This window comes from Triticum urartu, chromosome 5A, assembly GCF_056163025.1.
Source record: "Triticum urartu cultivar PI428250 chromosome 5A, HENAU_Tu73, whole genome shotgun sequence".
Lineage (NCBI taxonomy): Eukaryota > Viridiplantae > Streptophyta > Magnoliopsida > Poales > Poaceae > Triticum > Triticum urartu.
In genome coordinates this window covers 639,233,175-639,246,583 of record NC_141877.1, presented here as the reverse complement: position 1 = coordinate 639,246,583, position 13,409 = coordinate 639,233,175, and the positions used below count along the sequence as shown (strand labels likewise).

The following is a 13,409-nucleotide window of genomic DNA, read 5'->3' as shown; positions in this document are numbered from 1 at the left end:
TTCTGGCGGTAGAGTTAGACATCCTACCGGCAGGGTGCGACAGAGGGGAACGGCAACCGTTTGCCCGAGCTGACGTGGATAAGTACCCTACCGCCAGAGACCCTGGCGGTAGCCTGTCTAACCCTACCGCCAGAACCCCTGGCGGTAGGTGGTTGCTGGTTTTTGCCTCGAAAAGTTTCTGTAACGAAATATCGAAGTGCACTGGCGGTAGGTTGTGTGACCTTACTGCCAGGGTCCATGGCGGGAGGGTCATGTGTTTTATGAGTTTCAATTTTAATTGATTGCTTCTTTTCAAAATCAATATCTTTTCCCATGAAAGTATATACTCATTTCTTTTACCAGGAAAGTATACTCATATTGACAAGAACAAATGGCATGAAGTTAACTTAATGTTCAAACTGAATAGATAATGAACAAATGGCATTACAAGAGGCACATAGTTTCATTATTCATCGAGAACATAATTGAAAGACACAAGACAAACCAATAGGACGATTTGCTGATAAGTTCGAAGAGCGGGCATACATCATCATCTTCAGAGCTCCTCGTATGTTAGCTCGGGCCGTGGAGACAGAACGGCAGCGGATCCACCTGTTCAGGCGGAGGCGAAATGCTGGTCGGCATCCGACCGTTCAAGCACTCCCACCTTGCCTGCCCGCTGGAGTTTTTGCCTCCGCCCTTCCCCAGTTGATGATATCGAACGCAGATGCACTTGGGGGCGGCATCCTAGCTCTCTCCTCCGCATTGCTCTCGAAGTAGATTCTCCGGCCCAAATTGCTCAGGAGATAGTTGGTGTAATTCTGCGCAACTTCAATGCACGCTTCCCGACGGACACGCAGATACTTGGATCTGCCTCCATCTTTGCCTTCACTTCCTTCCACTCCTTCACACTCTGCGACCAAGACATGACATCGTCAAGGATCCGCTCTGCCCTCTCGTGCCACCGCATTGCCCTCGTGGCCTCTAGGAGCTCGTCTGAGACAGATCCCACCGGCTGTAGCAGCTCAGGGAAGGTCTCGTACATGTACGAGAGCGGCATCTCTGAGGAATGTGCTGGAGAGGAGTAGGAGGAGCAGGCGGTGATGGAGTCGGCGGTGCTTGCTCCAAGCTTTCGTACCTAAACATATAGATTCATCACACAAAGGTTAATAACCTTGAAAAAAAATCTAAACCTAGGGTTCATCATGTGGTCAAATGCATCATACCATATCATATTTCTCCAACCACATCCAGCATGCATCATATCTCCAATATTCATCATATCATAAAAAAAATTAACACAAAAAATTATGAACTAGGTTCATCTTGAGGGTTCAACATTTGTTCTCCAACTATATCCACTACTTGCATCATAGCATATCAACATGCATCATCATATCACAATAAATTCCTCCAACATGCATCATACCAAAAAAAATCCTCCAAAAATAATATGAACTAGGGTTCATCTTCACATAACCATACCAACTAGTGACTAGAGTTCATATCTAACACAATATAACATCTAGAATCAACCTAAATCAATTCTAGGGTTCAAAATAATTAAATCTTGTGCAAAAAGGGGAGTGATTTGAATCAAATAATGCGATGAATCGAAAGCTATTTGACTAAAACTAATTGAAGGGATCGAAGGAGCTTACTTTGCTTTCTTCGGGGCCATCTCGATCCGCAAAAACGGTGAACAAACGACGAAGATCAGAGGGGGGAGTGGAGGAGATGAGAGAGGGGGCGAGAGGAAGAACTCCTTTGTTCTTAGAGCGGCTGGTTGGGGGGAGAAGGGGGAGGGGTGGGGCGGCCCACGGCTTATAACTGCCCTAAACCCTACCGCCAGAGGTTCTGGCAGTAGGGTTAGACATCCTACCGCCAGGACCAGCGGCGGTAGGGTGGGACGGAGACCGTTAACGCTGCTGACGTGGATAAGTATCCTACTGCCCCAGGTTCTGGCGATAGGATGTCTAACCCTACCGCCAGAACCCCTGGTGGTAGAAAAAAGGATCAGATCCCGAAATTCTTTCCAACAGGGGTCAGATCCTGAATTTTTATGCGAAAAGGGTCAAAACATGAAATTCGGCTACTCGTGTCATCCTGTTGGCTAGGATAGCTAGCCCATCCAGATTTAAGTCATGAAACGACCCGCGGTGCTTAGAGTTCCATTCTATAAAAATATGCCTTCAAAGGCTAGTCCTGAATAATCTTGTGTTTTTTTTTTATACTCGGCAACTTGCAACATGAACTTGGTCGGTCCCTCCAAGCCAGGAGAATAATGCCACGGAATATCGCGCACCCACCCACACGCACACGTAGATAGCCCCATATAAACGGTGCCCTACCCCGCTTGATGTGCTCAAGAACGTCCGCTTTCTTTCTTCTTTTTTTTTGCTGCGTCTGCGTGCCGTTCGTTGGCTAGCTCGCAGCTGCACGCCCGTGGCCGTGGCAGACGGCGGTGTGCACAAGCCAGCGAACGGCTGCTTTGACGAAAGCGTGCGGGCGGACGTGGGTCCATCACCTGGCGCACGCATCCGACGGCCGTGCGTGCGTGTAACCAATCACACGGTCAAAAGCTAACCGGCGAGACGAGAGCCTGTCGAAACCAGCACGCTAACGACGTCCCGACTCCAAGGGAACACGTCGCCGTCGGAGGAATGGCGACGGGCACAATGCCAGGAGATCAGTCAGATGGTTTGTTGTCATTTAGGCACACGCTGCCCTCGGTTACATTTTTCCAACCTCCGCTCGAAATTAACCGTCGTTGAAATAGGTGTATCTAAACGCGTTTCATTGTGAAGATACGCTCATTACACTCATTTCACGGACGGTGTTTTGGTACCGGCTGCTTAGGTTAACGGTGCTCCGGTTATCTGAAGTTTGCTGGTTAGACTTACCCATGGCATGCATGTAAACCGATAGCACGTATAGCAGGTTGACCAGCTGAATGGTACTCTCTGCCTGTAGCACTGAGGCCTTTTTCAGTGCTCTATCGTGGATAGGTGCTAAGCATGTCATATAAGCGAAAAAATGACATGACACAACATTTAAGAAGGGAAAAGAGTACTTAGATGACCCTAGGAAGAACCAATGCCAAGCGCGAGAACCTAGGCAAACCACTTGAATTAAACAATTTAACCAATGCATGAAAGACTTTAGGTGCTAACTCATTAGACCTCTCCCAAAGCATTGGTGCTAAAGTGGGGTGCTAAGTGCATTAAAATGCTTAGCAACTAATGTCCCTAATGTACTAAAAAAACTAATGTCCCTAATGCATTGGTGCTTAGGTTTTGTAGCTAAGTCTCCTCTATTTAATTGTTTAATAATAAAACTCCTTCATGTATTGGTTGGTAGTCTTTTTGTCTAGATCCACGTGCTTAGCATTAGTTCTTATTGGAGTCACCATAATGTTCTATCTCCTCTTTAAATGCTTTGCCACATCTATGAGTAACTTAGAATAGTAACATGCATATGTTACTAGTCTATATTACTACCTCCACAATGGGTAGTAGGCTGGTCATAGTGGAGAGTAACTTAGACTAGTGTCATACATATGACACTAGTCTATGTTACTACCTTCATAGTGCAAAATGTCATAGAAGTAGTATCATATATGATTGCATTTATTAATTTATAGACTCAATATTTTTTAAGAAGCGCTATGTGATGGTAACATAATATGTTACTCCAAACACCTCTCTCCTTATTAATATATGTATTGTGTCATGCATCACTGCATTTATTATGTTGTAGACTTATTTTTCTTGATATGTGTGATGTTACAGTAACTAGCGCTATGTTACTACATGCCTCTCTTTCTTCATTTATTACATGCCACATCATCTATTTTGCCTAAATAAGTGTGATGTTACCATCTATGTTACTTCCACTATGGGTTGGAAGAGGTCTGGCGGAGCAAGCTAAGATTACAGTTGACCAGCACTGACTCGGAGCAAGCTAGGATTACAGTTGACCAGCTTTATATTGAAATTAGTACAAAGTTGAATCATCTATTTTGGAACAGAGGGAATATGTTCAAGTGCCGTCTCAAGTTACCGGAAAGAAACGCGCACGCTTCCGACGAGACTGGCGATTTCGTGTTTTGACACCTTTCTGAAAGTTAATCAAGATCTGACCCTAGTTTGTAAAAATGTCAGGATCTGACCTTTTTGCTACCGCCAGGATCCATGGCACTAGGGTGTAACAACCTACCGCCAGGGACCTTGACGGTAGGAAACGCCTTTACTGCCAAACAGGCTGGCGGTAGCCTGTACACCCCTACTATCAAGGTGCCCGGCGGTAGGTGCGAGTCCATACTTATAAAAAACTTCCGGTAGGGTGTGCAACTCTATTGTCAGGGACTTTGGCAGTAGGCTGTTATACCCTATCGTCATGGATCCTGACGATAAGAAAAAAGACAAATCTTGAAATTTTTGTAAGGCAGGGTCAAATCTCTGAAAATGGTCGAAATACGAAATTTAGCCGACTGACGAGCGAAACACGTTGCTGTCAGAGTACTTACTACGTCAGGAGATGAGTCACACGATTTGTTGTCATTTGCCGGGCACCAAGGCCTTGTCCTTCCCGATCGAGGACGCTGTGTCCTGTCCTATTGCTTCTCCTTTCATTTTTCACACCGTAATTAGTATCTTTTTTGTTGCTTCTGAGAGAGGCGCTGTCAATCTCAATACATGCACAGTAAAACAATTGTGTAGCACGCAGAGGCAGGCGTTGAAAACAGAAAGAGAAACGGCGTGCAGAAGATGGTGTGATCATCGAGCTTGGTAGATAATCACAATCTCGCAGCGGTGGTGGACGTGGCCGTGGGTGGGGTTCCTGTGCTGTCGGGGCGGGATGCTTCCCCGGCCGATGGACCTGCCGCCTGCCGCCATGTCATCCTCCACGCCAGCCACCGGGAGAAGAGACGAGATCTCAGAGAATAATCCCACGGAATATGGGGACTGGGGAGCATGCACCCACGCGACCGATGGACTGCACAGTGCCCTCGTACGTCTCGCCACTAGACAACGCGACGTGAGGTGAGCTTCATCGGTCCCTCCCTCCACTCCACGCCGGCCGGCCGGCCACGGGACTGGGACTGGGACTCGGAGGAGAATAATGCCACCGAATAATATCGGCGTCGGAGCGCACGTAGACGCAGCGCAGGTGGATCCTCCACGCCCCCAGCAAAACCCGGGCCAGCCCCACCCCGCTCACGGTGGCGGTGGCGGTGGCGGGCACGACGGCCGTTTCCAACTCCGGCAAGAAAAACAAAACAGAGCCGTGAGGTGAGGTGAGGAGGAGTCCGGTAGTGAAAAGTGGGCGAGGCGCAACGGCCGGTGGAAAGCGAAACGAAACCCCGACGCCAACGTACCACCATAAATCAATCCCCAGCCCACCAACGCAGCGCACGCAGGCAGCCGACCGAGCCCCCACTCCACCCCAGAGCAGAGCCGCGAGCACACCAGCAAGCAGCAAGCCAGTTACGCTCGACACCGCGGCACTGCTCGGCTCGGCCCCCTTCTCGCTCGCGGGAGCACGCGGAGAGGCCATCGAAGATCGGCCGACCGCCGGCCGGCGAGCGATGTCGAGCCACGAGGCATGCTGCGGGACCATGTTCTGGGTGTACCTGCTGTCCTGCGCGGGGCTGGTGATGTTCGCGGGGCTCATGTCGGGGCTCACCCTCGGCCTCATGTCGCTCAGCCTGGTGGACCTGGAGGTGCTGGCCAAGGCCGGCACCCCGCAGGATCGCCGCAACGCCGCCCGGATCCTCCCCGTCGTCACCAACCAGCACCTCCTCCTCTGCACGCTCCTCATCGGCAACTCCCTCGCCATGGAGGCGCTCCCCATCTTCCTCGACTCCCTCCTCCCCTCCTTCGGCGCCATCCTCATCTCCGTCACCCTCATCCTCGCCTTCGGTGAGGTGATCCATCCACCTCTTCCGATTTTACATTCCGATTCAGCAGCGCTCTGTTTTTCCCCCTTCTTCTTCTTCTTGTTCCTGACCTGGTGATTTGATGGTTCGATGGACCCTGCAGATCATGCCGCAGGCCATCTGCACGCGCTACGGCCTCAGCATGGGGGCCAAGGCAGCGCCCATCGTCCGGGTGCTCCTCGTCGTCTTCTTCCCGGTGGCATACCCCATCAGCAAGGTACTACGCCCAATTTCTTCCCCTGTCTCCTTGCAAGAATCCATCCGGGAGGAGCAACTGCCAATTCTGAGTGCGCGCAGTCGAAATTGGGCTCAGAGTTAAGGCATCCCAAGTGGGCGCCTGCCTGCAACTGCAAGTGGGATGTCGATCATGCTCCCTCATCAAACTAATTTGCCATGCTCATCTAGTCATCAGAACTACCCACACAGGTCAACATGCCCTGTTTATATGAATTGTTTTGTACTCCTACCTACTAGTGACTAGTTGTCGCACTGATTAAAATCTCCGCGCAACGAGCAAGTAATCGGTGGCCGAGAAATAAGGTCCGTATCTCGCTAATGCCAAACTAAATGAACAGAAAATGCACTCCTCTACATGTGCATATGATTGAGTTCTGCTGACTCAGGTTCAGTATGAAAGCATCTTCAGTTTTGAAGAACAGTTTTTTTCTTTAAGAACAGTTACTTGGCAGTTTTACCATTTCCCTGCTAAGTGTTTCTTATATGAATCGGTTATTCTTAAGGACCGTATTTTGATAAAAGAAATGTGAGTTTATTACTACTGACGAACGATCTGTGATCAATCATGTACGTTGATTTTTATAGCACACGCTTAGCCAGGGTAGTTGCATATAGCTTTCATGCCATTTCAGTGTTCTTCCAATGCAAATGATGGGCACTTCTATGTGTGTCCGAAAAGAAAAGAACAAAATGTGTTCCCCCCCTCTTTTTCGTCGATTTTGTATCTTGCTTCATTTATGTTTTGTTTTTCAGCTGTTGGACTGGCTATTGGGAAAGGGCCATGTTGCACTTATGAGGAGAGCTGAGCTAAAGACATTGGTTGATATGCACGGCGATGCGGTCAGTTCTATTTTTATTCACTCTTTCGTTTATGATAAGTAGATGCCATCTTCACTTCTTCAGTCCAACATTTATTACTCTGTTCCAATTTCTCAACTAGTATTATAAGTTGCATACATACTTGTCCTGCAATAAACATGAGCCTTGTATGCATTTTCATTTAAAACAGTTTAAAACTGCAAAGCCAATCAGCACAACAAACAGATGTTTTTTTTTTTTTTTGCGGGGAACAAACAGATGTTGGTATAACAGCGAAGAACAAAATAAAAAAAATCCCCGTCCAAGTGCCCATTATGAGTTGTATATATTCAAAGCACAATTTGCATTCATGGTAACTTAATTTCTCTGTACAGCCTTACAGGAATTAATTTACTTTATTTGATTAGTATTTTTGTCTATATTACTTGAAGCCCTGGAAAGTTAGCTCAGGATGATATACTTTGGTTCATTAGATTCTAGATGGCCATGTCATTATACAGCACTATAACCCTTTGTTAGAAACATTGTGACTGCATTTCTATATGTCCCCAATCTCCTCATGGTTCGATATTTAATTATTCTTGAAAGCTAAAGTACTAGGGAGTAGGGACTAAAGTAACTAACTAACTATTGTTGCTCTCCTTAGACAAAGATACAAACTACTACTAAACTATTGTTTTTCTCACTTTGTTCGTAGGCTGGAAAAGGTGGAGAGCTGACTCATGATGAAACTACTATCATTGCAGGAGCATTGGAGATGACTCAAAAGACTGCAAAAGATGCCATGACTCCCATATCTGAAACCTTCTCACTTGACATAAATGCCAAGCTGGATGTGTATGAATCTTCCAATTTATTGTGTGTTTTTATCGAATATATGGTACTGATGCTATTATTTGTCTCTTGATAGGCATACGGTGGGTATGATAATGACCAAAGGGCACAGCCGTATTCCTATATACTCTGGAAGACCAAGCAATATCATCGGTCTTATATTGGTGAGCTCAGGTTTTCATGAATTAATTGCATTGATTGAGAAATCCTATTTCGTTAATTAGGTTTATTCCGCTACGGACTCCATGTTATGAACTCTTAGCGGCATCTTACAAATGGCGAATAATTTTGGACTTGCAGTTTCCAGAGCGGTGTCTTAACAACATTTTGTACCATTCCTCACAATAATTACTGTGAAATCTTAAGATGATTGCGCAACCAGATATCTGAACCTGCTAATCTTTGTTTGGTTTAATACATCAGTCTTTTGATCAAAGAACTGTGGTGAAAACTGAAAATCTCCACTATAAATTCATCACTGCTTTTCGAGTTGTCATTTTCAGAAGAAAAAGAAAAAAGGTTACAGGGGTGGGTGGGGGGCTATGTCGCGTCAGGGACACCTTTTTTCCAAAAAAAAAAAAATCTGATTTTCATTTCTGTACAGAACTTCTCCTCTGAATATATGAAAGCAGCACTTCTGTTATTCGTAAAAAAATGTCCTTTTAGAAGCTGACTTTTTTGCAAACACCAGCCTGTGAGTAGCACATGGCCATTGAAAGTTTGTTTTTCAATTATTGTGGAGCTTTCATGATCATGTACAGAGTTGTGTAATGAAGTATAAAGAGTGTAGAAACATGACACCATCCTGAACACCAATCAAGCCTAGCTTTTCCACTTTGAGTGATGTATTATTTTGATCTGCTAAAAAGTCTCTCATTTTAGGTAAAAAACTTGCTTACTTGCCGACCTGAGGATGAGGTGCCCACTAGACATGTTACTATCAGAAAAATTCCAAGGTATCATCTTTTATGACCTTGTTAAATTTGTCTGGTGAACAAATATGATTCTGCCATGCATGTATCGTATGGACTTAGGCGTTTTGGTTGATAATCTATCAGCACCAACACTGAAGCATGTTCAGGAATGCTCTGTATTATGCTGCACATGTACTAATTTAAGATTGTTTTCCTTGCCATAAAAAGTACCTAATTGCATTCCCAGTTTTTTTGTGTGGTTTAAAATTGATTATATTTAATGGCTAGTAGTTCTAAGTTCTAGAAAAAACGGTAGAACAGATGATACAGATTTTGAAGGGGTCAATGTCCTGAGCTAAAACAGAGTGACCCCTTTGGGTAGCGACAAATTACATCAGATTTGAGCAATTTTAATTTTGGAGAGCATACAAGCACTATTTTGCCCCTAAAAAATCCACGCTGTTCGTTGAGGTTAAATTATGTACTCCCTCCGTCCGGAAATACTTGTCATCAAAATGGATAAACGGAGATGTATCTAGACGTATTTTAGTTCTAGATACATCCTCTTTTATCCATTTTGATGACAAGTATTTTCGGACGGAGGGAGTATATGTTATCGAATCAGTGTGCATTATTTGTCTTGTATTCTCATTCATAGTTTTGCTGTGTTTTCTGTACATCAGGGTGGCTGATGATCTTCCTCTCTATGACATTCTAAATGAGTTTCAGAAAGGTCACAGCCACATGGCTGTGGTTGTTAAACGCACTAAAGAAGGAGCATCTGTTGAAAAGAATAACAGTTTTACAGCAGATTATAAAATGACCAATGGACATGCTCATGCTGATGGTACATGTTTCATTCACCTAGTTTCATTATTTGATTATCCTTGTCAACTACTCCCTCTGTTCCTAAAATACTCCCTCCATCCCAAAATAAGTGACTCAATGAGTCACTTATTTTGGGACGGAGGGAGTATAAGACGTCATTTTGGTAGTTCAATTGAACTACCAAAACGTCTTATATTTAAGAACGGAGGGAGTACATGTCTTTCAAGTAAATGTGTATTATCTTCCTTGGCTGATAAGTTGTGTGTACTCTTAGGTCTGGGTCTGTCACCCTCACATGTCAACACTCCCGGAAGTCGTCGAAATAACAATGACAAATACAGTAAGAAAATTGAAAGAAAACGGGACAACATTCTTGATTTTAACACCGATCCACTTCCTCATTATTCAATGGATGAGGAAGCGGTGGGAATAATTACAATGGAAGATGTCATGGAGCAGCTGCTGCAGGTTTGACTTATTTTTGTTAGAGCCTCTCCTTATTTGGGAAATTATTTGGGGTACATTGTTGCGTGATCATATTTTCAAAACTTAATGATGCCTTTTGGATTTATAGCCTAATTTCATCATAAAGTGGCAAGTTTTACCCATGCCATGTGAGAACGGCTTGCTTATATTGCTTTATTGTATTTCTTATTCTTGACAACATTTTGGTCATCCTCACGAATCTCAAAGCCACAAGTCGTCCTCAACATTAGTTCACGAAAATACAATTGTAGTACTAATTAAGGTGTCATCCGACCGTTAATAAAGCCTAGGCATTGTCCACAGGTTTACAGGGTTATATTGTTTGGCATTTTCTCACATTGCTAACTGACTTAAATTTCTCCCCTCACAGGAAGATATCTTGGATGAGACAGATGAGTATGTTGATGTGCATAACAAGTAAGTGGCTCAGTGCTGGTACTTTGCATGTTTTATTTATTTATTTTTGGCGGGGAAGGTGCTTTGCATGTTTAATTGGTATAGAGGTGTAACTTTCCTTCGTTTCGCAGGATCAAAATAAACATGTTACCGCCAGGCAAATCATTGTCGCCTCTTATATCTCCTAGTGGTGGACCTCTGTCTCAAGGACTAAGAAAGACCCCTATGGCTTCTCCGCTGTCGCCATACCATAATGGCGGCTCCATCTTACGTTCCCCTGCTGCAAACCATGCTCGATCCCCTGGGACTTTACCGACAGCCTTTTCTCCTGGGAGGTCACCGGCATCTCAAACCCCCGTGCGCAGTTCGCCGACTTCAAGTTGGGTGAGTAGTAGCAGTTTTGTATACCAAGTGATGGTTATTCATGATTTTTGTACATGCTTTGTTTTCTTAAGAAAATCCCTTGAAGTTGTAACAACAATCTTTTTCACCTCATCCTACATGCCATGGTCATTGTTCTGGTTCTTCCTTTTACAGGTCTCGAGGAATTCGTACCGAAATCCGTAGAAATGGTGGTGAGAGCTAATGCCAAAGAGCTCCAGGGGCAACAATCCCAGTTGAGATCACTCCCAAGATCAAATGAAGGCATTGAAGAGTGTAGGGGTCAAAGAATGAAGACCCCACAGCTCTCTGCTTTGTTGCTGGTCCTTGTTTATTTATGACTTTCTTGTACATATATATGTGTCCCTTAGCATCTGAACCTGAGTATGGATGAGCTCTCACCACCTACTGTAGACGCCCTTTTTGCCAAACTTGTAGCAATCATTGCAAAAGAAGAAAACTGCAGAGAGAAACGACGTAAAAGAAACGCATTCTGTATGTATCGCGCATCTGCGCATCTGTGCTGGTATTCTTGTTTGTCAGCCGCCATTGTACTCACTCAAACTCAAGTAAAGCAGCTGTTGGTGCTAGTACTGCTGGTGGCTGCCCCCATTTATGTAAGAACTGTACAAGCTTATGTTTCTAATGAGTTTCACTGGCAATACGCATTTTTCTTTTTGAAAAGGGGATAGCCCGGCCACTGCATCATACGATGCACACAACCATTTTATTAAGCAAAAGTAAGTCCAAGTCACCGAGTACCAAAAGGTTTATAGCAAAACACGCCCAAGTCGGTTCAAAATAAGATTACATAGCTCATATAAGATTACGTAGCTCATCCACATGATCTGCTGCTCTGTCTAAACGTCCCAGATGGTTCAGCTGAACGGTTACCCTGTCAGCATCAACGGGATGCGACTGGTCAGATGAATTACTCCCATCCGTTTCCAGGTCCGATGCTAACCCGTCTGCTATGAGTGAGTATTGATTGTGTGTATGTTAGTTATGGTCAAGGTAACGGGCGAATGAGGCAGCAGCAGCCAGCGACTGGGCAAGTACGTACGTAGGTGCGGTGGTTCTGTTTAAAGCGTCAAGTGCTTGTTTGACACGAGAAAAATATCTAAAACTCCAGGGAAAAGGGAGAAGGGAGTGTATTTCTCTCAGACGCCGGGAAAAGAAAACTGAGTATGCGGGCGTGCCAATGTACCGTAATACACAAAGAAAAAGAGATACGGGAACATGTATTTCATTAATCACATTGGAGAAATAAAATTACAATATCCCATAAAAAAAGGTGCGCTCGGTGGCTACTAGCACGGCCAAGCTGGCTGTGGCGATTGTGTGATTTCCTGGTTCCCGGGGCCTCGGAAGGCTCCCGGTTAATTACTCCCGCGGGTTGCTCCGCGGGATACCTCCGATTGAGCTGTGTGGTCATTTTCGTCGTCTTCGCTTCGCGTTCTCCATGCATGATGATGGCAATGTGTGTGTGTGGGCGGCGGCAGAGCCCGTGTCCTCGTCGGTACACGCGCCGCAAGTAGCGTGGCCTTTGCGGTGGCCGCGCTTGCCCTTGTCGTCGTGCCTCGTCGGTCTTGACGGCGTTGGAGGAGTTGTTGTTGGGGTAGCATGGATCGCGCTCGGCTCAGACTTCTCGACGACCAGTAGCTTCTCAGGGTGTGCAAGGGGCTACGCCTTGCGGGAGTAATTGTCGGTGGAGACCATCATCGGTGATGACCGTCGCGTTGCTCGCGCCAGCGTGGCCTGAGTGGTCGACACCCCGTCCCGGCCAGACGCTGAGTCCACGGCAGTCGGCGTAGTCAAGGCATCATCTCACGAGATCATAGATGAGCGGTGTTGTTGTTGAAGTCGTGTCGCCCTGCAGCCGCGCCTTGTCCTCGGGCGGTGCCAACCTGCTCGGCTCCGGCCTATGAATGAGCGTGACGCGTGTAGCAGCGGCACCGCGGCAAGGCACCATCTTCACAAGCAGGATACAGGCGCCGTTGTAAGGTGTCATCTTCACGATGTGGCGTCACTTGCAGGGACTCTTCCTTGAGCGTGCGGCGCCACGAATGTACGACGCTGTGACGAGCTCCACCTCTTCTTCTTGAATGATGTAAGACGCGCTGAAGCGAACAACGACCAGCGGTGAGCATGCCACCTCGCCATTGGCTACGTGCATGGCCCATGCATGTGCAAAGGCCACTTACGTAGTGCACTGCCACACATTCAAACGTACTTAATGTTCAGCTTCATTCTTCTATAGCATTTGATGTAGACGAAATCCTCCGGCTGGAAATGGACGGCATGTGCGGCGACATCCCGAGTACCACGTCCATTGCTTCATGAGGTGGTGAGCCAAACGGCCATCTTCACGCCTTAGACGCACACGAGTATGTATCAGGAGCATGCCTTCTTGTTCTTGTGTAGACCACTTCATGATGTTTGGCTGGACTAACGTGACACCATCACCAAGGCACCATCGAGTCCGGGCGAGATGAAGGATAGGCACTACCCCGATGCCAAATGGGATCTCGTTTCCCTTGAAGGAGACGCGAGCAGCACCGTCATGCCACGTGAAGGAGTTGGTGATGTTGACA

General features: G+C 46.1%; 1 protein-coding gene and 1 pseudogene across 1 annotated transcript; one reads left to right on the top strand and one right to left on the bottom strand.

The window, feature by feature from the left end:
- Nucleotides 1-632: 632 nt before the first annotated feature.
- LOC147973635 (uncharacterized) lies at nt 633-5,538 on the bottom strand (annotated as a pseudogene).
- On the top strand, nt 5,148-11,490 carry LOC125511318 (DUF21 domain-containing protein At2g14520-like). The gene is made up of 11 exons (XM_048676658.2): nt 5,148-5,908; nt 6,024-6,137; nt 6,911-6,997; nt 7,674-7,813; nt 7,887-7,974; nt 8,693-8,766; nt 9,408-9,571; nt 9,827-10,020; nt 10,409-10,455; nt 10,566-10,818; nt 10,972-11,490. The coding sequence occupies exons 1-11, from the start codon at nt 5,570-5,572 to the stop codon at nt 10,999-11,001; spliced, it is 1,530 nt and encodes a 509-aa protein (XP_048532615.1). The 5' UTR covers nt 5,148-5,569; the 3' UTR covers nt 11,002-11,490.
- The last annotated feature ends 1,919 nt before the right edge of the window (nt 11,491-13,409 follow it).

Coding starts and splice junctions, on each gene's coding strand:
- LOC125511318 (XM_048676658.2), top strand. CDS start 5,570: ATGTCGAGCCACGAGGCATGCTGCGGGACCATGTTCTGGGTGTACCTG. Junction 6,138..6,910: donor TGGCATACCCCATCAGCAAG/GTACTACGCCCA, acceptor TTTGTTTTTCAG/CTGTTGGACTGGCTATTGGG. Junction 10,819..10,971: donor GTTCGCCGACTTCAAGTTGG/GTGAGTAGTAGC, acceptor TTCCTTTTACAG/GTCTCGAGGAATTCGTACCG.